Here is a 24,909-nt window from a genome sequence, read left to right as displayed (position 1 = left end):
AAAAATGCAACAACAACAACAACAAAAAACATTTTAGGGAATGTGCACACCATTTTTCTAAAATCCATCATTCATGATGTGTTTGTTTGTCTGGTTCATGTCGGGATATAGGGTTTTGTTTTCCCTATTTTGAGGGTTCTGTGGCTGCTGCCCCTGGCCTCAACCCATTTTGTTATCCCTCTGTCTAAATGAAAGTGACAGCATGCCCTCCAGTGTGCATCAGGAAGCTTCATCTGTGGGATTAAAGAGGCCCGAAGCTGAGGTTGCACAGCTGTTTCTCTGGTTGTTTAAAGATAACCTGCATTGGGAGCTATGAAGTCGCAGTAAACCGTCTGCCTCTCTGTGATACCGATATCATGCGAAAGACTACTTTCTGAGATTGCCTGGGCTTATACTGTATCTACACGATATCTGCGTGTGTGTTTTTTTCATCATACATATATGTGACTGCTGCATTTACTGCTAGTGCAGGGCCCTGCTGGGCTCTCGCTGTGTATCTAAGTGATAGAGCTGGGCTTTTGATATTTTCTCCCCATGAGAACCATGAATATGCATGGCGTTCTTATCTTTTAGTCCAGTCTTGCACGTGCAGCCTAATGTGTCCACGAGCCTGTCTGAGTTTTTAGCTGTGTGCCATTTAAAGATGGTTAATATTTCTTGTAATGTCACTGCTTAGGATCACTGAGATACTTCAGGGGATCCAGCCAAGACTCTCCAAATTAATATCCGATCAATACATTATACGGTCACTGCTCTCCAGCTGTGTTCATTAGCAGTGGAGCTGCTTTTGAGCTTCAGATCAGAGGCTACAACGAACAGATACTGAGGATTATTTTCGTCACTGTGTTTTCTTCATTCCATTATTTGCTTTGACCTGCAGTATATTGTCATGCGATGACTCAGTATGAGGATATATTTATAGACGATGGATTTACAATCATGTCGCAGCAAAGGCCAGCCTCTTACAGGAGCTCTTGAAAAGCAAACAAATGTTTTATTTTTAAATAAAAATGAAAAGCATTCAGACATACCTGGTGATGAGGATAAAATGAATTAAACGGCACTTAAACTAAAGAGCACAAACATCAGCCAGCAACAAATAATTCTTCTAAACCTCAACCTAAAGCTGGCATTTATGAAGCTTTTTTAGCCAAACAGAGTTTTCATTCTGCTGTATAGAATTTGGTAGGACTTGGAATTAAGTCCCTTTGTTGTTATGTTTTACTTAGCCAATCCGAGATCTGGATCACCACCAAAATCTAATTAGCTGAGCTTTGTCTCAGAGCTATCTGTTGCACCAAATGTAATTGAAATTCGTTCATGGCTTTTAAAGGTCTGTTCATAGACAAGCTTCAGTAACAACAGCGATAACAGAGACTCCCCACTGGAGATGATAAGCGTACAATAAAATTTCAGTTAATTTAAGCTAATTAGATTAATTAGTCCCTGGTAGGCGTATTTACTGCAGCAAATAAACATTGATGTACAACTGGATCAACCTTGCAGTTTTGTTTCGCCTTTAATCTGCAGATATTATTGAGAAATGTATATAGTTTGGCCTTTAACATCATTAGTGTCACCTCTGGAATCTATAAGACATTTTTCCTTTGAGTTTTTTCCCCAGAATACTACGTTTAATATCGACTCAGACATCTATACAGACTTTCTGTTGCATTCAGGTAGAAATCTTATTTACATATAGATGCATTCGTGAAATATGGTTTGAAAATCAGAGAAGAATGATATATCGCTTCAAAGACCTTTGGGGGAAAAGGAGGTTTTGCTTTGGCAAAGGTTTTTGCCTTTAGATAAGTTATTTTTGTGAGCTAAGGGAAAGTCATATTCGCACATTAATTCGGGAGCACTTCAATATGGAGGACAGCAAGTGTCTGGCAGCAGAAAGTGGAATCTGTCACATACAGCACTCTGTTGGGCGAAACAGTCTTCTCACAGAAGTTACAAGAGAGCACTTTCCCTTTTCCTTTATTGCATTGCACAGACATTCCTGGTGAATTCCCTACAGAATTCCTGGTGAAGGACAAATGCAGCAGAGGCCTAAGGTGCACCTCAGTGGTATTTACATAGTGGGATATTTGGGTGTTTGGGTGCTTAAAACAGTATTGATGTGTGTAACTCCCTGTAAATAGAGCCATTTAACAGTAGTGGCCAAATGCCTATGTGACCATGCAGTTCATTTGGCTGAACATGTCATTAGGGACGTGTAGATTGACCATAATTGTTACCATCTGGTTGCATTTTAGAAATTCTACTGTGCCGTTCCTGCTACATTCAGTGGTTTGCTTTGGGAAATGTGAATAGTCTCTTGTACAGAAGTTGCATGAAAGGCTGTGTGAGTGAAAATGCACTGAGGATAAAACTATCATAAAAAAGTCCATGTCTGCTTTCCTTTGCTCTCCTCTGTTCAATGCAGAACTCACCCTGGGAAATAAACCACATTTATTATATAAAACCATTTCTTTTATCTCGAGTCTCTCTATATTTGGTTCCTCAAGACGGCCAACTGCCCCCATCAGCGTGTTGATCCTGACTCGATCCTTTTGGCGCCCAGCTCAACCTCCCCTCCCTGTCATGGACCCTTTGTTCCTGCAGCCATGATCCCTTTATCAACCCTTCATCCTTCTGCCATCCTAGTCAAATGTTTGCAGTAGCTGATTAACTTTGTAAGTGGCAACTGTGCAGATTTGACACCAAACACTGAAATCTTGAGTTGAAGCAGTTTAGTCTCTGCCCTAATTTCTCTTTTTAAATTCTCTTTTCCTAGTTGCTGGCAGCCAGAAAGCTGCTGTAGACACTGGGAGATCATCCACTCCATCTTCAGCTTATCCCACAGTCAGCTTTCAGGTCCTGAATGTGGACCATGTGTTCTTGAGACAGGACAGCCCAGAGCCATCTGGGAACGGCAGCCTGAAGGCTCAGAGTTTTCTTATCACTGGTTTAGGGGCCGGTCTCCTCCAGCCGGCTGTCAACGCTTCATACGGCCCCCTGGCTGTAGATGCTTCTATTTCTCCAGACCTGCTCCTCAGCGGTCGCAGGATCCTGCCAGTCATTTTGGGCCGCCAGGTTCGTTCCTCATCTCCTGCTGTCAAGATCCTCTTCCACATGCCCTCAGAAAGTAATATCACAGCTGGGCAAGACACAGAGGGCTCTAGAGGAGATAATAGGAAAAATGTTGGGGCTAAGGCCAAGGACGGAGCTCACTGTGTGACGGCTTACGCCTTCTGGGAGACGAGGGAGGTCCGTGGAGCTTGCCTGGTGCCTCCAGGTGGATTCTGTGTGGCACAGCTGAAGCCGGAGCCCAACTGGTTCAGTTCAGCCAGCAGGTCAGGAAGCTCTAGCAGGGAAGCGGAAAGAACCGAAGGAGTTAAGGGACTTCAGGGGAACGTTGTGGAGGTTTACTTCCAGAGTCGGAGGGACCCGACAGGGCAGTGCACCCCACAGGACAGCCTGCAGCGAGTGGGAGTGGGAAGAGGGAGAGAATCCGGGGGATCCGGGACACCGATGAGGAGGATAGGAAGCGTCAGTCTTCTCAAAACTCCACCAGGGAACCCGACTTTTCTTCGACTGAGACTGGGCGGTGCCGTGGTGATCCAGACATCCTCGAAGCCCCTGAAGACGACTGATGTGGCAACTTTTTATGTCTTTCTGGCCAGTACATCCACCTTGGAAAGCTTCACACTCAGGTGAGCGATCTTTAGTGTTTTTTTCATCATTGTGTTTGTAAAGCAATAGTTGGAGTTATGTGTTGAGCTATTTCTTGGCCTTGAGCAGTGATTTCTTCCAGACTTTGCTGGTTGCCTTCCATGGTGGGCCCAAGGCCAAGACATAGTCTGGAACATTACCGCCCCATAAAACTGTAAAACATAGATTAAGGTACTGAAGTATAGCATGTTATGTTAGGCCTTTGGACAGCGTCAGTATAGCTATCTCCCATATTTCTAGTCTTCTGTACACAGAAGTGGTATCAATTTCCTCATCTAATTTTTGGCATAAAAGCAAATATACATTTTTGCCATAACGTCCGACACCTTCTTCACAGAGGACCACCATATTTTTAAATCAAAGGGAGCTTTTCATACATTTGTTGTGTATAAAATGTTTATAATTACTGTAGCTGTTCATCACTTCTGAATTATATTTCTTTTTCTTCAATTGTGAGAATGTTGGATACTGAACTGTCCTCTAGCAGTGAAGTTTACTCTGGTCTCTGATAAAGCGTTTTCGGGTCCTTTGGGGTTCAAGCCAAGTTTCCTGCAATTCAAGATAAGTCTTCCTCAAGCCTCATATCTGTCAATGCAGTTCTGAAGTCAAGTCTTAAGTCCTTGAGGAGAAGTCAATTTGCAATTCGACCTTCATAAGCAAATTGCACATTGAGACGGTGGTCCTCAGGGTTGCTGACGAGTAAACATGCCATTTACACATTTTTTTCATCCAAGGCCAAACAATAGTTTGTTTGTAAAGCTGAGACCAATGCAGAGACGTTAAATAGTCAACAAATGTGGCTGTACAAAAGCTGCCTAGAGCTTTCTTTCTATTTTTTGTGTCTTACGGTGTTTAGATTTAAGTGCCATTCCCAGAAATCAAAACACTGTAATCGTTCAACTGTGTCTGCGAACGTGTCGCAGACAAGAGTTTAGGAGGAATTCTATAAAAATTAATTGTCTCTGAAACACGTGAAGCATTAAAAGACACTGACACCAAGTGGAATCATCAGGATGTACAGTATATTGAAGCGTATTCATGAGGGATAAGCTCCATGCATTTAAACGGTTACTTAAGGCACTGGAATACTGATGGGGCTCACCATCAAGGCCATGCAGTAAAACGCTTGAGTGCCAACATGACTTGTGTTGTCTGCCAGTTTCCTTGGCTTCATAAATTACTGACATGTTATATCCTGTCTACTTCAACTTCTCAGTTATTGGGGGAGTTACGGAGAGTGCTCTTCCATAAGCAGGGGAATAATTGGCAAATGATTCACTGGTTCTCATATCTCGACATCCCACTAACATTTCAACAAGGTTCTCCGGTTATTTGACTTCATAAATAATGCATCTGTTTAATGGAGCAAGCAAACAAACAACTAACGTGTCCCTTGTTTCTTTGGGTAAAGGTGAATTTAATATAAAAGCAGCCTCGTCACACTGAAGCAAACAGTTCAATCTGTTTTCCAACTTTCCCCCTGCTGCCTCCTGATGCACATCACTGGATGGAGTAAAATTGTGTTTTATCAGTCGGCTTCAGATCAGTAAAATGTAAAGCAGTTGCAGAGAGGTTTGCGGTTCCAGTCTTTACTCTGCTTAATGGTTTTGTTTGAAATGCAAGGCAAATTTCTCTCTAATCCTGTGATTTAGTGATATCATGCTACAAACATACCAACCGTGCAGTAATCTGCTGCAGTCAAATGGAGAGAGAGGTTAAGATGTGTGTATTAATCCATAGGGAGCGTAGTTAAATCTGGGGCTGTTTGTCTGTCAGATATCTCCTCTCAAATATCACACTTTCCATTCACAGAAATAGACACGGCTGCACACACACACACACACACACACACACACACACACACAGAGGCACAGCGACCTGAATGCATTGTTGAAATTAGACGAAAAAGATTTGCTTTAGAGAGACGCTGACCCTTCAACATTCGCTCTCGTTTTCTCGCTGTGAGTATCCTGCTGACAAATCTGCAGGAGCTGAGTGATGCTCTTGAGCTGGCATGGACTGGATTCCCTCTGGAAGGTTGCCAGCGCCTCACTGAATCCTTGCCATGAGGAAATTGGCATATTTTGGAAGCACACAAGGCTCCCAACCCTGTAGCTAGGTGTCTGTGTGAGTGCAGATTAGTGAATCACTGCGTTTTATGCGTGGGTCAGAGGAACTTTGTCTCCATCATGTCATTTCCCAAGTCTGAAATATTTGCTCTTTGACCCTGATTTGCCATCGACACACATGCAAACGCAGAGTCCCAGTGACCTGGATGTAGTTCTGCTGGCGTGCTTGAAATTATGCGAGTGAGATTTCCCAGAGAGACGCTAACCTTCAACATCTGCAAGTTTTTTATGTGAGGATTTACAACTTCCTCACCTGAAATTCCCCAAATTCGTACTCGCTGACCGAACCACTCAAGTTCCTTCAGTCAGGTCACTGATTTCAGCTTGTGTATTTCTGACCTACTGCCACATCCAGAATGAGATTGAACAAGAAAAGAGGACTCAGTGCAGCAGTTAAGTCCAAGTGAAGTCTAACTCTGAGGAGCTTGGCAAAGTGATTGATTCCTCCTGGGAGAAATCCCTGCTCTACTTCGCTCTTTGGCCCAAGATTGAGTCCACCCCATCAGGGTTAGGCCAGATAATCTGTGGCCGTGATTGAAAATGAATCAGGAGGTTAACCCTTTAGGGTAGAGATGATCTGGGCTGACTGCCAGGATTAAATGTGTAATCTGCGCGCATGTGTGTGTGGTTTGCAGGGCAGCCATACCCACCTGTTAAGCACACGAGCGGCTTGTAAACAACATGTATTAAATATGAGAGAACCACAAAACGCCCTATTCACAAGCAGCGCATTTGCAACAAAAACTCTTTTTATTATGCATGAAAGGCTATTGAAAAGCGCATAATAGAGTTGAGAACTTTCCAGCTTTCAGTTTTAAACAAAGAGACTGACTGAGTTTGGTAAAACAGCGGTGAAGAGTTGTTCAGTTTAAAGGTCGATATCCATTCTGTTCCCCACCTGTGGTCATGAACTCTGGGCAGTGACTGACAAAGACAAAGAGTGAGGACAGAAGTGGCCGAAATGAGCTTTCTCTGCAGGGACGCTCGTGTCTGCTTGCGGACAAGAAGCTCAGTGATCCAGGAAGATCCTGGCATTGAGTTACTGCTTCTCCACACTCAATGGGAGTCAGCTGAAGTGCTTTTCACCCCTGGGAAGGTTGGTCATCAGGTGATGTTGTCACTGTGACGCCGAGCTCGAGAAGAAAGTGATTTATTGGACGTAGCAAAAAATAACTTGGGAAAAATTCACATCCTAATTGAAACGCAGTCTGTTAATTTGTTCTCCACTGTTGTCAGAATGAGGAATCATTACTTCTTTTTCAATAATGAAATCAGACAATTAAGATTTATGGAAAAATTAGAACTAGGTCTCTGCTCTTTGATTCGTATTTTGATCTGGCTGCTTGATATTTATTGTATTTCAACCTTCATTAATGTTGTAAATGAAGACATAATGTGGGGATTTCGCCTTTGGCATCAGAGTCTGATTGATGCAGACATCGATCTCTGCATGAATGTCTTTATCCAGCTGAATTATGTTGAATTATCAGCATGTCAGTTTGCTTTAAAGACCAATTCAGTGTGTGTTTCTGTACATTCTTACAAGCTGTATTTTGTCTTTAAAAAGGCTCTTATCCTGATCTCAGTCTCACTGGTTATTGGTTAATGTAGCTGCTCTTTGAATATTATTTATAAATGTGTATTTGGATGTGTGTCAGTGTCCTGGACATGGTGACACACTGACCCTTTTTCTAGCACAAATAGATTTTGTGTTTGTGCGTCTTTCCATCTGTCAATCTTAATGTTCTTCATCCATTTGAAGACTGACTTGTGGCCCGAATGATAAACAACAGGTTGTTAAAACAGAAACAGACAGATTGTTTGCTGTAAAATAGCAGGTTGTCTCCGTCGGTCATGTGTTCTCGGATACGCAACAGCTTTGTGTGTGTGTCTGGCTGATGGCATGAAGAGGAATTGGAGTAGATGGAAAGACAGTTGAGACAGGTGAAGGAGATTTCTTGCCATTTAGAATGTTTTGTTCTCGATGTTTTTATTAACAGTAGGCGTTCTGTCATGGTCACAGTGAACACGGAGGCTTCGAACGTATCACATGTAACTTTAATACACATTTTACACCACAAAACTACACATATTATTCAAAATGTAGTACTTTCCTCTATTCATTTAGACTTTTTGTTCACAAACCAATGAAGCTTGAGGTCACTGAAAATGGAGATTTGGAAATGATTAAGACATTCAGAAACTTAAGGACTTCTTTGTGCAATTTGTGCAATGGCAGATGTAGCCAAAATAGTGCCTGTGCTAACTAGGGCTATAATTTTCATTGTTTATTAATCTATTGGTTATTTTCTCAATTAATCGATTAGTTAATTGCTCTATAAATTGTCAGAAATTCCTGAAAAATGTCAGTGTGTCATACAACCCAAAAATACATCCTCAAATGTTTTGTTTTGTCTACAACCCAGTTTCCTGTTTTCGATAATCTATCCGATTAGTGTCGGGCTTTTTTCTGATTTCTATTGGCCAACATGGCTTTAGGGTTCGTTATATCAGCACCTGTTGCTTTGGCTCTTCTCAGCACTTCAATTGTGCGTTTACATGTAGGTAGAGAATTCTTTTTCAGAAAGTGATGGAAAATATGTTTTAAAAAAGTATCAGTGGATGTGTGGAGTAGGTGTGATGGAGCATTTTTCTGAGATTTAGTGTTTTTTTTCCCAAAATTCTCAGCATATATATCCTGCTGGCAAATCAGCGGGAAGTGATGCTCCTGAGCTAGCATGGGTGAATTCCCCGTGGAATGTTGCCAGCACCTCGCTGAATCCCTGCCACGAGAAAATTGGCCTGTTTTGGAAACACACGAGGCTCCCACCCTGCTAGCTATGTGTCTGTGCGAGTGCAGATTAGTGAAGCACTGCACTTTAAACGTGGGTCAGAAAAGGATTTTTGTCTCCCCGGTATCACTTATCAAGCACGTGACTCGAATAACAGCTCTGTGACTGTGTCCTTTTGGATTTGCAGCACTGTCTAGTCCATGCACGTTATTTCCCAGGAGCGTTCTATCTCTCCTAACAGAGTTATGTGTGTGTCTGAATTGGACATCTGATTAACTGATTTCCAGTTCTCCTCAGGGCTAATGGGAATTAAATACCCCTGTTAATTCTCAGCCTGCAGGCTGCCTGCGACACATCAGTCCGTTGATGGCTCACCTCGTTAGACGCAACATGAACAGCTAAACAGACAATGCAACGCAGACAAAACGCATGCATTTTAAAGGAAGAAAAGCATGCTTTTCCAAGCAAATGCACACGATTGTTAGCACCCACCCACACAATTATACGTCTGTGTATACGGAAACAAAGACGGCAAACATAATGGATTTGTTACAGTGTTACTATAGACACAAAATGCACAAAACATTCTATATAAAACATATGTTTTCTGCTAGCTCTACTGTGTGTGCATGTTTCCTGCAGGGCGACAGTGAAAATGGGCCTGTCATTCAGTGCAGCTCGGCCCAGTGACTCAGCACTGTGGGACATCGTGGTGGAACCTGGCAGAGATGCGACGCCCAACACAGTTTCTGTCATCTGCAACAGGAAGGTTGCAATCACTGCAAAGAGGTCAGTCTACTGTTGGCATGTATGAGTGTTTTCATTAGCCTCCATGAAGAAAACACCTTCCATCTTAATCTCTCCTTGCTGTCTTGTGTTGACTCGCTTTTTGTCCTTGATATCCAGTAATTTCTGCTGCAACTATAAGGGAAGCTGATCAGGTATCTTGAGAAAGTATCTTGTTCAGTGTTACATTACCTTTGTAGAACAGGGCAGACTTGAAAATGGTTTATTCTTTTTGTCCTGGGGAAAAGTAATAATTTGTGGCCTTGTGCTCAGCGATGAGCAGACTGTGTGCAGCCAAGCTCCCAGCCTGTATAAGACAATGTGTTGCTGCATTCATTTTCATGCAGTATATATTTTTCTCAGCAGAGGTGAGAGAATAACCCTGTGTGTCTCCAGATATCTGCATCAAAATAAATGAGATAAACCTGCATTGCTTTCTGAAAAGCCTTTTCCTCTTTTTTTCTTTTGAAAAATAACATCCTGGAGAGACTTACTGACCACCTTTACAATCACATGATGCATTCACATCAATTTTTTAATCAGCTTGGGGTCTGACAACCACAGATTATCAATGTGGGTACGTTTGCATGCCCATATAAACATCATATCCTGATTTCAGATACATGGATAAGTCCCTATCCTGGTTATGCTGACTGACGGAAACCAGGATATTTTTGCTTGTTTGCATCTTATCTAACTATGCAGATGTCATGCAGTGATTAGTAACCATGATAGTATCACCGCATGCATCATAAATACTAGTAACATGATAATACTCGTATTTGTCATGCATATCTGGGATTAAGCATAGCCGGATTTTTCTGGGTTCTTTGTGAGCATCATTCCCGGAATACAATCAGAATTTTCCACATGAACGTACTCAGTGATACTGAAGGAAAAAGAACACTGTTAACTGCAGTGAAAGGAGAAAAACTCTACAGTCTAATATGAACTCTTCCTTAGCCTTGGAATTTTTTTATATCTGCCTGGAAATTAATTTCTATTTTTTCTGTTTTACATCTCACTTCCTCATATAAATGCATACACAGACATGTACTTTATACATGTAGTACTTTATACGAAAGAAAGAAACGACGAACAATCACAGAAAGAAAGAAGGCAACAAAACATGAAGCAGTTTGTTGAAATTCATGGTTTGCGTCTTCTTTCAGCATAAGTGTAGCTGTGCGGAAACAAAAATGTAAGATCTTGATCTATACCCCCAGTTTTCATTGCAGGGTATTTGTTTTTCTTATCCCATTTTAGTTCAACTAGTTGGTCAACTGTGAGCTCGATTAAATAATTGAATTAAAATTGACCACATAAAACAGAGTTCTGGGACAGACACTGGACGGAAATGGTATCAATGGGAGAGTTGCAAGGTGCGAACCACTACTGACCAAAAGAACATAAAAGTTCTTCCAGCCCCATGACTTTTGGGATAACATCCTGTATAGTGATGGGTCAAAGGTGGAACTTTTTAGAAGACGGTGGTGCATTACATCTGGCTTAAAATACTGCATTCCACAGAAGAACACCATACCAACAGTGAAACATGGTGGTAGTGTGATGGTTTGAGGACCTGGACGACTCGTCATAATTGATGGATCCATGAATTCTGTTCTCCATCAGAATCCTCCTGGAGAATATCCACCCATCAGTTCATGACCTAAAGCTCAACACAGATTGTTTATGCAGCATTGCAGTGACCCAAAGGGCAAAGAGTGTCTCAAAAAAAGAACAAAATCAATGTTTTTAAATGGCTGGGTCAAACTCTGGACTTGATGTCAGTTGAGATGCAGTGGGAAGACCTTAAAAGGGCAGTTCATGCTCGAGAACCATCTATTGTGGTTGAATTAAAACTGTTCTGCAGAAAATAGTGGGTCAGAATTCCTCCATGTTGATGTAAAAGACTGAACAAAGGTTTAACTGCAGTTGTTGCTGCCAAGGATGGAACAACCAGTTATTAGGTAAGGGGGGCAATTACTTTTCACATGGGTGATATAGGTTTTTAATAAATCATCATTTAAAAAAACTGCATTTTGTGTTTTGCGGGTAATCTCTGTCTAAAATTCAATAAATATAAATATTAATTTGATGATCTGGAATATTTAAATGTGAGAAATGTGTAAAAATAGAAGAAATCAGGATACTTTTTCACAGCGTATATGGCAAATGGTATCAGTAAATCAAAGCACTGTCCTTCTACTCCTTTTAGTCTAATATTAAATTAATATTCATGTCAGAGCCTGTTTCTTTGCCTGTTATTTCTGATGTGCACCAGTTGATCATATCGGCTCAGCCTGATGAAGATGCTGGTCGCACACACCAGCAGCCGCCTCTGCCCAGCAACCTCCCTCCCGCCCTGCCTCCCTCCCTCCCTCCCTGCCTTCCTGCCTCCCTGCCTCCCTCCCTGCCTCCCTGCCTCTCTCCCTCCCTCCCTGCATCCTTTCCTCCCTCCCTCCCTCCCTCCCTGACTCCCTGCATCCTTTCCTCCCTCCCTCCCTGACTCCCTGCATCCTTCCCTCCCTCCCTCCCTGCCTCCCTGCCTCCCTCCCTGCCTCCCTGCATCCTTTCCTCCCTCCCTCCCTCCCTCCCTGCCTCCCTGCATCCTTTCCTCCCTCCCTCCCTCCCTCCCTGACTCCCTGCATCCTTCCCTCCCTCCCTCCCTGCCTCCCTGCCTCCCTCCCTCCCTCCCTGCCTCCCTGCCTCCCTGCCTCCCTCCCTGCCTCCCTGCCTCCCTGCCTCTCTCCCTCCCTCCCTGCATCCTTTCCTCCCTCCCTCCCTCCCTCCCTGACTCCCTGCATCCTTTCCTCCCTCCCTCCCTCCCTCCCTGACTCCCTGCATCCTTCCCTCCCTCCCTCCCTGCCTCCCTGCCTCCCTCCCTGCCTCCCTGCATCCTTTCCTCCCTCCCTCCCTCCCTCCCTGCCTCCCTGCATCCTTTCCTCCCTCCCTCCCTCCCTCCCTGACTCCCTGCATCCTTCCCTCCCTCCCTCCCTGCCTCCCTGCCTCCCTCCCTCCCTCCCTGCCTCCCTGCCTCCCTGCCTCCCTCCCTGCCTCCCTGCCTCCCTCCCGCCCACACAGACACAACACCACCCGCCGTCCGCCCGACCCACATATCCGTAATCATCCATAATCACGGCTACGTTATCCAGGCTTAAGCGCTTGCACGTTCAGAAGTGGAGATTAGGAAGTAGAGATATTCCAAGTCGTGTCTCTTGTGCTCAGCCTCCACCAGGGGACACGTACACACATACAAGACACACAAACACACACACATATGCACACTTCTACCACTGTGCTTTGCAACGATGATATGCCTCGGGGTTTAAAGTCCCCCTAATAGATGGATTTCCAGGAAATAGGGGCATTAACCCCTTCTGTCTTTCTGTGTTTCGCTGTCATGTGCGCTATATGCTCAGCCAGGGAATCCGTTTAAAATCCATTTTATTTACAGGAGAAGAAATTCATCGATAAACATTTTCATAGACAGACGTTGTAGATCCATGTCTGTACTGAGCATTGCAGAGATGTGGAACAAGTTCATTTTGGAAGCTTTCAGGTTTATTTAACAAAGAACACACACGTCCTGTTCAGGTAGAATTACTTTATTTTTTTTCTACTTTTGCCTTATTATATAATAGATCAAAACCTCTATGGAGGTTTGACATTTCGGAGGGCCTGAAAATAGGCTGGAAGCAACTATCCTGCCTCTATCTGCAGGAAATAAAATCAACTTACCAGCACATTGTATGTTTTTAATCTGTACAAAAGTGTAAAAATTCCAATTAATATTTATGTGCCAAACGTTTTTTTTTGGCCAGGCTGGCTAGTTCCTTCCAATTTCCACTATTTATGTTAATCTAAATTAGCATGCCACTAGATCATACTGATCATCTTGTCATCTAAAGCCCCTTTCAGACATGCACTCCTCTTCGTTAATCTAAAGCCATCTGAACATGTCGGCTTCATGTGTGAATGAATTCTCTGGTCTCTTTGCCACATAAATTGCAGCAGCAATCTTACCAGGTCAGACCTAGAAACATTACCGTATCATTTTCAACAAGTCCAAACTGCACCCAGTTACCATTAATGGATAGATATACACAAGAGATGGTGCTTCCAGCTGTGCAAAGTGATTTGGGGAGAGGCTTTTTAAACATTTCTGTGATTTTATTTGGAACAAAAACATCCCAAAGAGCACAAAAGATAGCTTTCTCATTTACTTTGCTTTGCAATTTTGAATCTGTTAGGCTACAAACAGATACGTCTTTAAAAACTAGAACTGCTGCAATGAAAACAGTGACTGACCGCATTGGGATAACAAATGTTAGGGAATTCGAATGAGGAGGCAGACTCACAGACACTCTGGAGACTGTTGAGAATAAGGTTTACTGACATCAGGAGAAGAGATACAACAAAGCAGCACATTCATGTGAGCATTGCCAGCATCAATTCTGAGGATTCTCTTCAACCTTGGGTATATAAGGAGTTGGGAGGAATGCCATATTTAGATTACGACCCAATATGGAGAAAACTTGTCTGCTCAAGAACGCCAGCTGGACAGTATCTAATCATTACCAACAGCATCAACCTTTCTCAGGGTCACATTAGGGACAGATGGCCTAAACGTGTTTATGGACCCGGATTGGGAGAAGCAAATAGGAACAGGGGTCAAGAGTGATAACGTGTAGGATAATTTGTGATCTATAGGTTCTACAACTTGATTTATGGTGACTGCAGTTGATTTTCTGGGATGTTTTCCACTAACAGTTGCAAGGAAATACCCCAAAAAGAGGACGGTGAGTAATTATTCCTTCAGCTGAAGTTCAGCTTTTGCTTCCAGCTGTTTTTAAGTGTTTTCTCAGTTTTTTTTTAAATACCTGCAGTATGAGACAGTATCGGGATGCATATAAGCATCTCCAAAGTAAGAGAACTACATACATTTATGCACATGGAACAACCTAACAGTTACAACAACAGTGCCGCTAACATCAATAAATATTTATAATTTTTAACACTCCCAAGTCAGGATCTAACAGCAAGTTACACTGTGTAGGAACATTAACATAAAACTGACTAAGTGACAGAGTGCACTTTAGCAGATTGATGAAGCCTGTAATATTAAACACCTCATATCGAAAAAGGGCTTAACTCTTATGAAGAAAGATAATAAGATTATTTCCAGAAATGTCCAATTTTTTATTTAGTAAAACTGCTAAGTTAGTTTGATCGTTATTGTTTTAGTTGACAAACTTTCATGAACTATCATATTCTGTGAGAAGCTCAAGAGAATCTGTCTGGCAGTCAGAGACGGAAACAGACATTCACTGGAAGAGGTTACATAAGCCCCACTAAATAGCTTTAATGAATTTTGAGTCTACTGCCTGGAGCATCAGCTATAGAACATTTGTCTAACACAACCAAAAACAGAAAGGGGAGAAGAGTGCTTTACTTTTTTTTTTTTTACTTGTTACTTTTCATTTGCGACCTAGAATGTCACAAGTCACCTCATAATGGCCTCTTTCACGTCGCTCTTTATTCATTCCTGCGCAGCGATCAGTCCTTGGGCTCCTTTTGATCGAGCATGAACATCTCATATGTCTATAGAGGCATCCATGGTTTTGTGTGTCCTTGCTGCTGCTGCCTTCAACACGTCTGACCCCTTTTTAGATGCAAGTTTCAGCTACATAGAGGTTTATTGTTTTGCTCTATGCAAAGTTTGCTGCACTTCAAAGTGCCACAGCTCCATTCATATCCTGCTCTGTTTTCCCTTTGATCTGCTCGCGCTGACAGGTATGCCTACACACTCTGCAGCATCAAATAACATCGCATGCCACTTCTTTGACAATCCTTTGACCAGAATACTTGGCTGAAGTCTCTGTCAGCTCACTTAATGTCTCCTCCACACTGTCGCCTCATTCTTCCATCTGCTGATGCTGAAATGAGACTCTTGTGTATTGTCTGTACTTTTGTCGAGCTTTACAGGTAATTTTTTCTTTGTTCCAATTTCCAGGATAACTTCTGTCTTTTTAATTTGCCCAGGCTTTCTTTTGTCATTATTTAAAACATCTTTTCTCAAAAGGAACACCACAGACCACCTCAGCTCCTTTTGCACCTGATATATTGAAATACCTTTGTGAGGAAATATCTGTCTCTGTTGCTATATATTAGCAGTGGGACGTGATTAAAGAAATTAATCACATTAATTAGAGGCTTTGTGATTAATTAATCACGATTGATCACATTTTTATGAAATAGCAATATTTGACACAATAAGCAAAATTTTTTCAGTTCAAATAAAGTTTGGTTGATGCTTGAATCGATGAATAGACATCTACGTGAACTTAAACAACAAAAATGTTTGTTTCATTTCTATTTATCTGCATTTTTCATCTGTCTGCTACATTCACAGATTACTGCAAACTCAAAGTGCAATCACAGCAATTATATTCAACATTTTAAGACTTTTTGTAAACTCAAGCACTTTCAGTGTCTTGAAAAGTGGTCTATTATGGGATGGCTACACACTTTGCTGGTACCAGGACTGTCGTAGCTAATGTGGCCACAGGATCGTCAATTTGTTGCATCCCATTCATTGTCTATGTGAAACGCACCGCACTGCATGCTGGTTGCGTTGCAGCGCGGTTTGAGCTGCGTTCCGGTGCGTCTCCCTGGAGCTCATTTGCATGAAGTAGACTTGACTCCTACTTTATACAAATTTGGTGCAGGCAGCGAAAATATTTGTTAAATGTCTAAAATAGCTATTGTTGAACTAAAACAAGAACAGATTCAACAGCTTATTTCTCGCCTCAAATGCTTTCAGAAATATTTTTTGCTGAAATGTTTGTGTAATAAAAGGGAAATTTGTGGCCGAGCCGCCTGGTTGGTCCGACGCTTCTACTGGACTGAAGCTAAAAGCTAAAGCGCTGTCATGTGACCAGCTAGTGATCCACTACAGTGCTACCTGTGCATCTTCTTCGCACTGGCAAACTCTAGGTGCATTACCTGCCGGGCTGGAGTGTGCATCAGTGTTAACGATGTGCCAGAAATTAGGGAACTGAGAAAGGTGCGATTAAATGCTTTATTTTTTTTAGCGCATTATTTTTTCTGTAATTAATTAAGCGAAATTTATACCTTTATATGCATAAGGATTTTATGGTGCAAGTAACACCTGTCAACCAATTCGTTGACTAAGTAACCTGATAAAACAGGTGATGCGAGTTGAGCACAATGCACCTTGACTTGCTTTAACTTCTCTAACCATGTTGCAATTGCAACTTCTATCTCCAAACAGGGGTCTTCTTGAAGTTTTACAGCTGGATTTTGTACCAAAAGAAGTTTCAGAGCAGGCTGAGAGTCACACCATCTCCTGGCGTTTGGAGCTGCCTGGGAATGTCAAGGATGTGGGCATAATGCGAATCCACACCACCCAGAAAGACTATGTGGGACTGGCGCCACTGGTGATGGTGAGAAACATACACAGTCTATATATTTGAATGATATTTTGTCATTTGCATCTATATATATCATTTGTGTAAATGTTTTTTTTTCCTATTATTATGATTTACAAACACTGCTTTGCTTCCAGGCTGCAGGGTAAATGATTCGTTCTATCTATTATACTCTTATTAATCCTGTTAATTGAAGAAAGAGGGGGTTTTAAAAGACGGAGAGAGGCTCCAGATAAGGCTGCATGCCAGGTCACTTGGCTTTGTCGTAGGGGAACATCAGGGCAAACAACTTTCTCCAACTGGCTCAGTCTGACTCAGTAAAGTTGCTATTCATTGCCTCAATAAAAAGGCAGTTTCATATACTTAACTTCCTGATGAATAAGCAAGATGAGATGGGATCACCTGGGAGTTTGCGTCATAAATAAGCAGCTGTTAAAACATCACAAAATAGTGCATTCTAGGCTGAAGGGAAAATGCCACATTTGTTGGACTTATATACACAGATACTGCAGCCTTTTTTTCCTACCATTCGAGAGCATTCGAAGTCACCAGCCTTATTAAAGAAATGTATGCTGATTTGTGACATTCTGTTCACTCAGTAATTAGCATTTTAATTAGCAGCATCCTATTGTACTATAATGATATAGAAAGAGCTAAATCTGGAAGTCCTTAGAAAGTCGGCTTACATGAATGATAAAGTTCATCAATTGTATTTTGGTTTTAGGAGAAAAATAAAACATAGTTTAATGTTGTCGAGTAAATCATTTTTGTCATCGATCATTTCTAGAGAAAAAAATGGCCAGAAGTTAGAGTGTGGATCCATATCTGACCTTGACGGGAGATTCACTAGTCTATTTCATGGTATGATAGTCAACATGAATCAAACAGCCATTTGGGAGCAAATATGTTTCATCTCAGTCACTTACAGGATTCACATGAGGAAAAATCCTTTTTCGCAGCGTTACAGCGCAGTGAACAGGCCTGTTTGATGAGGGGGCTGCGGCTCCTTTCTCATAGAAAAACAAATATTACAACCGTTCGGGAATGAAGACCACAGGAACAGACAGAAAGCTTCAGGAAAAAGAGCTCATGTAACGTCATAGCGTGTATCAGAACGGTTACAGTTATTATAAGGATTATTGAATTGACGTCAAAGAAGGCTGCGTGTTTGATTTTCTGTGCAGGATTTGCAATATTTTTCAGAGTTACAGTAGCGTTTCTCTTGCTTACCTACAAACCAATGAAGGATTTATCTGTCAGGGTCACTGAATGAACAAGAAAATTATACAGTTAATGAACAAACAATTCCAAAGTTTACCATACAATTAAAGCAATGTTTTGAAGCAGATTTAAGCTAAAGCTGAACTACTTGACCCAAACTTGATCACTGCAAACCAGATTATTTCAGAGCCTGTGGAAACATCGGCCGTCGCGATCTTTCACTGGCATCGTGCTGGTATTGCTTTCTGATTTCCTGCTTCCCCCTGATCCAGTGGCTTATGTTTGGTCAGTGTTGTAGCCTGAACTGGAGCATGTCCTTTTGGAATTGCGGTCAGCAGCTGTCAAGCCCACAGAGTTCAGAATGTGAAGCTGCCAGTGAACATCTGCCGAGCGCCGCCTGGTACTTTAGTTCACAAGTATGAGTCGGGAAAAAAATAATAAAAAGAAAGGGGAAAAAAAAGAAACACTGATCACCCAAAGCTTCTTACATACCGCCGGCACCTTTAAAAAGACATTTTCAAAGATCTTATAAACTGGAATGTAGTCGCAAATCCATGCTGAAGAAGGAGTTAAAGTGTAAAATTAGAGCTACATCGGGCTTGAGGGCAAGTTACAGGATGAGTAAGAGCTTAGCGGCTGCTCAGCGCTTACAAAGATGTTCAGTACAAGGTGGAGAAAATGGATTGGGAGATTACAAACGTAATCAGGTTTAGGTGTTAGTGTGAGTAGAAGTGCTGATCTATGGATAATACAACACACTGGAGGACTTCTTTTCATCCAGGTGTCTGTGTGTTACTGAGACAAACCTTTATTAACATCAGTGTGACATTGGCTTCAGCTTTTAGCACATCTGTCCAGTTTGAGCGCTTAAAGTGGGATTTAAATGATTTTTGGTGTTTTAATCTCTGTTAGTCTTCCTCTCTGCCTGTCATTAAGCTCCCATACAAATAGTGATGGCTCTAGTATGTAATGTGAGTCCAGCAGGATTTTAACACCAGTTTCTCATGCATGATACCAACTGAGTCAAAAATCTTCTTTTTTTTCTATTTTCACCCTCACTACCCTATCCATGCAAATAAACCCTCCAAAAATTGCATTTTAATGATTCATGCAAAAATCAGCCCTATATGGAAAAACTGCAGGGAGCTTATCGTAATCGCCGCCTACTGAGTATTTTTACCCAAATCTTAAATGTAAAATTAACATGAAACTCAGAGGCACAACATTAAAGTGAAATACAGCAGGTAGAAATCAGCTAAAATTCTCCCTGAAGAGTAAAATCTTTTGTGAAAGTCTCCAAATAATTGTTTCGCCCAGGATGTGAATTAATCACATCGACTTTTTACTGCATTTATTGTTAAAATGAAACATAAAATATGTTTTTAATCACAAATTTGGAATAAGAAGCTATAAATGCAGTTTTGTATGGTTCTGTCACAAAAATTTTGATCTGGTTGCGTTTTCTATTTGTGTGAAATTCACAGAACTAAAGAAGGATTTGATCAACCAGCTGTGAGTGTGACAGCTGTGGGAATTAACATGTCATGACCTACAGTTAACCTATATCTTAGCTCAGTTACAGGATATCTATGGGATCAGGTGAAGCAGCAGCTCCTCTTAAAGGCAGCAAAACACTCTGTGCATCGAGGAACTGAGCATTAAATATTACCAGGGGATGTCTGGCGGCTGGATGGTTAAGATGCATGCCATATAGCTGCATGCGATTCATTGCTGGAGGACTTTAGTTACATATAACCCTCTTCTCTGCCTGTTGTATTGTCTCTCTCTAGACCAGGGGTGGGTAATTAATCTTCCTATGGGGCCACATGACAAACTTTGAGAGTTGTTAAAGGCCAGAGCAATACACTTACAGCTCTGCTCAATATATGTCTCTATAAAAACAGTAAATGAAACAACACAATGATACAATGAATGGATCAATATATAATTGAGGGACTTTTGAAGTCCATGGGATATATCTTGCATACATTTTTATTAAAAGTGAAAAAAAAAAATTATGTTCATTATGGTCATGTCTTTACAAATTCCATAATTATTTATTATGGAAACAATCACTTATTAATAGAAATTGACTGGATATCACTAAAATGTCAACTAAATAACCGTCTGAATTTAATAACAACCAACTTCTAATTAGCTAAACAATAATAAAATGAGTTTTGATTCCGTACTTTTTATTAAGTTGAGATAATCATGACAGATATTTGTTTCTTGGCAATATATCAAATTTTATATGGAAAATAGCAAATTGTGACTGTGTCCCAGAAATCACTTTCAACTAAGTTCCCCATTACAAAGGAAGTGTGTTAATTCCAGATCACATGACCTGCTCCACATGATGTCATTTCCTCCTGAGTTATTTATTATAAAGTACTGTGTGAGTCAAGTGTCAACAGGTTTACTACAATATGTTTACATATAACTTTATATATCAATTTCACTCAATTGTATATATAATATTTTAGAAGAATCACAATGTGCAAAACTGCATTAACTTTACATGAAAAAGCAATGAATGCATCCAGCTTTGTTTGTTTGCATTACCTCAGTTCTTGAGTTGTTCAGTGAGAGAAATCTGGCCTGTTTTTGGTCTTGAGCAAATGCACTGAAGTCAGGTTGAATATCTGTAGTGGATGTGATATGATAAATATTTGCATTGACTTTTAATTTGCCAGTGACTTCATGTGGGCCAGTCAGAGTCAGCCATCGGGCCAGATGTGGCCGTACACTGCCCAGGTCTGCTGTAGACTGTCGCCTTAAAATACAGAAGCAAAATAACAGAGAAATGCTCAAAAATAAATACTCCTAAAAAGACTCAAGGCTGGAGATTGTTGATGAAACTTGCCCAGTGTGTGTGCTGCTGCAGCTGCTGTGTTGAGAGACTGAAAGTTAGAGCAGACACTCATCTTAAGGGAAATGTATAATTTTCTTATCCAATCTTGCAGTTGACATCCAGCTGCAGATGGTCTCCAAACTATACCCCTGCAAATGTGTCTTATTCTACTTAAGGATTTAGCAAATGTTCCTCAAAGCAGCTGAAAATAAACCGGTGACAATGCACTGACTGCTCTTTGTCTGCCTGTCTTTGTACACAGAACACTGATGTGTTGAATACCGCCGTGTTGACGGGTAAAATGGTTTCGGTGCCGGTGAAAACTCTGGCTGTCGAGGCCAACGGCTCAGTCACCGATGTCACCAACTATACCAGCTGCAGGTCCACAGAGGAGGATGTGCTCAAGGTAAGTAATGAAAGCTGCCGGCCTACAACCTGGATTGTTGTAATCCTTTTCATGCTGCTTGTAAATGTATTCGCCTTATGTCTGCGCAATATGAAAAAACTAATCTGAAACACCGCAGTAGATGTAGGAGTCGTGATTACACTCTGAATACACAGCATTCACTGTGTGTTCATGCTTGACATCATGTATAAATAATATAATGTGTTTTAAACAAATGAAATTAACTTTTATGCAGTATAAGAAAAAAAACTACTGCAGCAGTAGCTGTTGTTTCATGTTTATTTGATGCCAGTTCAAACTGAATGGAATTCAGCCCTAATTTGCACACAAAGTCTGCAGGATGATTGACGGCTGATTCATCTGAATTTGGACACATTGAAAGAAGTCATTCATTTGTGATTCATTCTGCCTCTTAGACATCCGCTGTCACTGTGCCACCACACTCAACAGGTCCAGCTCTAGTCTGTGTAGCGGAGTGCTATGGATAAAAGCAGCTTCTTCAAATGTGGCATTAGGGACTGAGCTTATGATCCCACCACTCAGTCCGTAAGCACAGAGATTTGACCTTTGTGCAATGGATCCGTGTTACTAGGACAGCAGGAGCAGAGACAGAGAAAGAGGGTGACGGAGAAAGCAGCGAAGAAGAAAGGGAATTATATTATTTTCCATTAGACGGCATGCCAGCCACTGGCTTCGTGAGTCTAAGTCAATGTGTTTAAGTGTGTAAGCTTAAGAGAGTGAGAAAAGAGCCAAAAAGAGGGAGAGTGTGTTTGTAATGATTTTCTGTATCAGTAGAGGAACATAATCCAGTTATTATTGTGTCTCTGAATGGTCTCTTATGCTTCCTGCAGTCTCTGACCCCTTTTTAGTGCAAAGCCACAAGCCAGGTGAATATAAAGCTTGAAAGAACAGATTCTTTCTTTAATGCTATAACTGCCACAGGCTGAAGCTTTATTAGGGGTTCATTCATGTGCAGCACACAAACTTTTAGATTTAGCAACACGCTAACAAAAGACTCATTGTACATGCTTTGAAGAAAAGTTAAAGAAATAGGGGTGTTTGCAAGTTTAAACTCTTTAAAGCAGCAGAAATGCGTCTGTCTGACAACAAGATTACACAAGAACTACCAATCCTAATTTTATGACCTTTTGACCTGTATTCCAATAAATTGTTGTAGGTTCAACTGCATACCATGTTCACTTTATATTTTAAGTAGTGAAGTTTGTGCTGGTTTCCAGCAACCATCCGAATTAATTTAAACTTCAAGAAATGTCACACACAGCCACGTAGCTGTAGAGCATCTTCTTGTTTAAAAATGTGAGTGTGACTGTTTCTCTCTATATGTAGTCCTATGATAGACTGTTACCTGTCCAGGTGTCCACTGCCTTCACCTTCAGTCAGCTGGAATAGACTCCAGACCCCCCGTGACCCTAATGAGGATGAAGTGGTGTATAGATAATGGATGGATTTGGAAACGTCTGAAGTTCTGAATGTTTTGCTTCATTTTTCCAGCTTCTTCATGCATCCATTGCCCTCTGGTTCAGTTCTATCAGTTACCAAACTCCTGCAACTTTATTTTCTGTTTGTAGCGTATAGATGCGCCTCTTCAAACAGAATTTAGAAAACTAGTTGTACAGATTCTGCTTTATATCTATTTTTTTTTACCTTAATATTTAACTATAACTTTATATATATGAATATACATTTGTGTGGGGGTCTTTAATTGCTGTTTTTCTTTTAGTTCTTGCTCAAACGTCAAGCCCTGCAAAACTCTGCACCGTATTTTCTGTTATTAATATTACTTTGGCAACAATTTACAGAGTTCTGATGTTTATGGATTACATATTCCAAACATGTTCTGCCATCCTGCTGATTTTCATATTGAACAGCAATGAATGGAGAACAACAGAGGCTGGGAACGGCTGATAAACTAGCTGTGATGTAAAGTACGCTTGATAGGCTGAAACACGCAAAACCGCTGCTATTAGCAACAGGTGTTTTAAGATGCAGCATTGCTCCATCCACAGCGGATGCTTGTAGACTGGGAGGAAATGCCAAGCTAATGCAATGGAAAAAATATAACTGCAAGATAAAGATTGCCAGTTAAAAAAAAGAAGTGTTTTTTCCAACCTGTTTCATCATTCTGCCAAACAAGAGAGTGCTTAAAGAGGCTATTTGTGGAGCAGCTGCTGACCTTACAGTGTAGTTGTGGTGGAGAGCTGCACAAGACATCAGAGTCTTTGGTGTGGACCAGTCAGCATGATGGGAAAAGGTCTTCAGGCACTGGCCTTCGTCAACATTTCCAGCGGAGTTCAACCTCACTTACCTCAGAAGTCATTCCTCCCCCTTCCTTCGCTTTTTCCACCTCCCTCTTTTCACCTCCCCTTCTTTCCAGTGCTACACTCTATTCTCCCGTCTAGTGCTCTCCAATTACCTCTGTGGAGCCACTGGTTTGTTAAGATAAGTGAGGCGGCAGTGGAGATAGGCCTCCAATCTTAAATAAAACACACCGACTGCTGTGTCTCACCTCATTGCTTTCGCCGGTGGGGGACTGCAGCTCTCCCACCTACAGTACGGCGCTACAGGAGCGGTCCTGAGGCACAGCTAATTTACATTCGGTGACCGTTTCAGAGAGACCACAGTCGTGAATTTACATGACATAAACACAAACATGCTGCGATTCCCTGGACAGACTTTGAATTTAATATAAAATAAAAAAAGAAATGTCTTTTAGTTGTGTGTGTGTGTGTGATTTTAGTTATTGGTGCATAGAATTGGTGCATCTTTTCCACATCTCCTGTCATTATTCATCCGTTTGGTCCTAATTGTCAGGTCAATGTTTTACTATTAGTTTGTCACCTAAAATGAAGATATTTCAAGAGACTGATGGGAAAAAACGGGGGACGGTCTCTCAGTTTTTTGGTCCAGATTCAAACCAGTATATCATTTTTGAGCCGTTCACCCACCTTTTTTCTTCCTGTTTTTTCTCTCCCGTCCTGCCAGGTGTCAGAGCGCTGCAACTTTGTGTATGTAAATGGTAAAGAGACGCGAGGGAAAAGCAAGGTGATGCTCAACTTCACTTACGGTTTCTTGAGCGCCCAGCTGGAGATGAGTGTATGGATGCCCCGCCTGCCCTTGTTCGTCGATGTGGACGACCCCGAGCTCAGCCAGATCAAAGGCTGGAGAGTTCCTGTTACTACCGGCAACAGGAGGTGAGGCCTGACCAGCTGCTGTACATCCTCTGTTGCTTGAGGTCCTGTTAGCTTGATTACACGAGGATGCAAAAGAAAACATTCTGAAGGTTCACAGTATTAATTGGGACAGAAGTGCAGTGCTGTTGTACTGTTTAGGTCAGCTGCATTATAGCGGGAGATATAATTGGGAAAACATCTGATTAGAGCAACATTAGTGCAAAGTCAATGTTTTTTTTTAAAACTACAATATCATTAAGCTTTTGTTTATGCTCATTATTGAACAGGAGCAGCGTTAGGCTTTTTATCAATGACAGATACTACAGATGGGTCAATATATAAATGAGGGACTTCTG

General features: G+C 41.5%; 1 protein-coding gene across 1 annotated transcript in view; it reads left to right on the top strand.

Annotated features, from left to right (window-relative positions):
- LOC111567930 (transmembrane protein 132D-like) overlaps positions 1-24,909 on the top strand; it is a 37,393-nt gene that overhangs the window by 684 nt on the left and 11,800 nt on the right. Inside the window, exons 2-6 of the mRNA XM_023269309.3 lie at positions 2,783-3,701; positions 9,284-9,430; positions 16,725-16,896; positions 21,219-21,362; positions 24,366-24,574. Coding sequence (XP_023125077.3) covers positions 2,783-3,701; positions 9,284-9,430; positions 16,725-16,896; positions 21,219-21,362; positions 24,366-24,574 — 1,591 coding nt within the window. The remainder of the gene's footprint in view (positions 1-2,782; positions 3,702-9,283; positions 9,431-16,724; positions 16,897-21,218; positions 21,363-24,365; positions 24,575-24,909) is intronic.

Source organism: Amphiprion ocellaris, chromosome 17 (assembly GCF_022539595.1).
Source record: "Amphiprion ocellaris isolate individual 3 ecotype Okinawa chromosome 17, ASM2253959v1, whole genome shotgun sequence".
NCBI classification, from domain to species: Eukaryota; Metazoa; Chordata; class Actinopteri; family Pomacentridae; genus Amphiprion; species Amphiprion ocellaris.
This window is presented reverse-complemented; position numbering and strand designations above follow the sequence as displayed.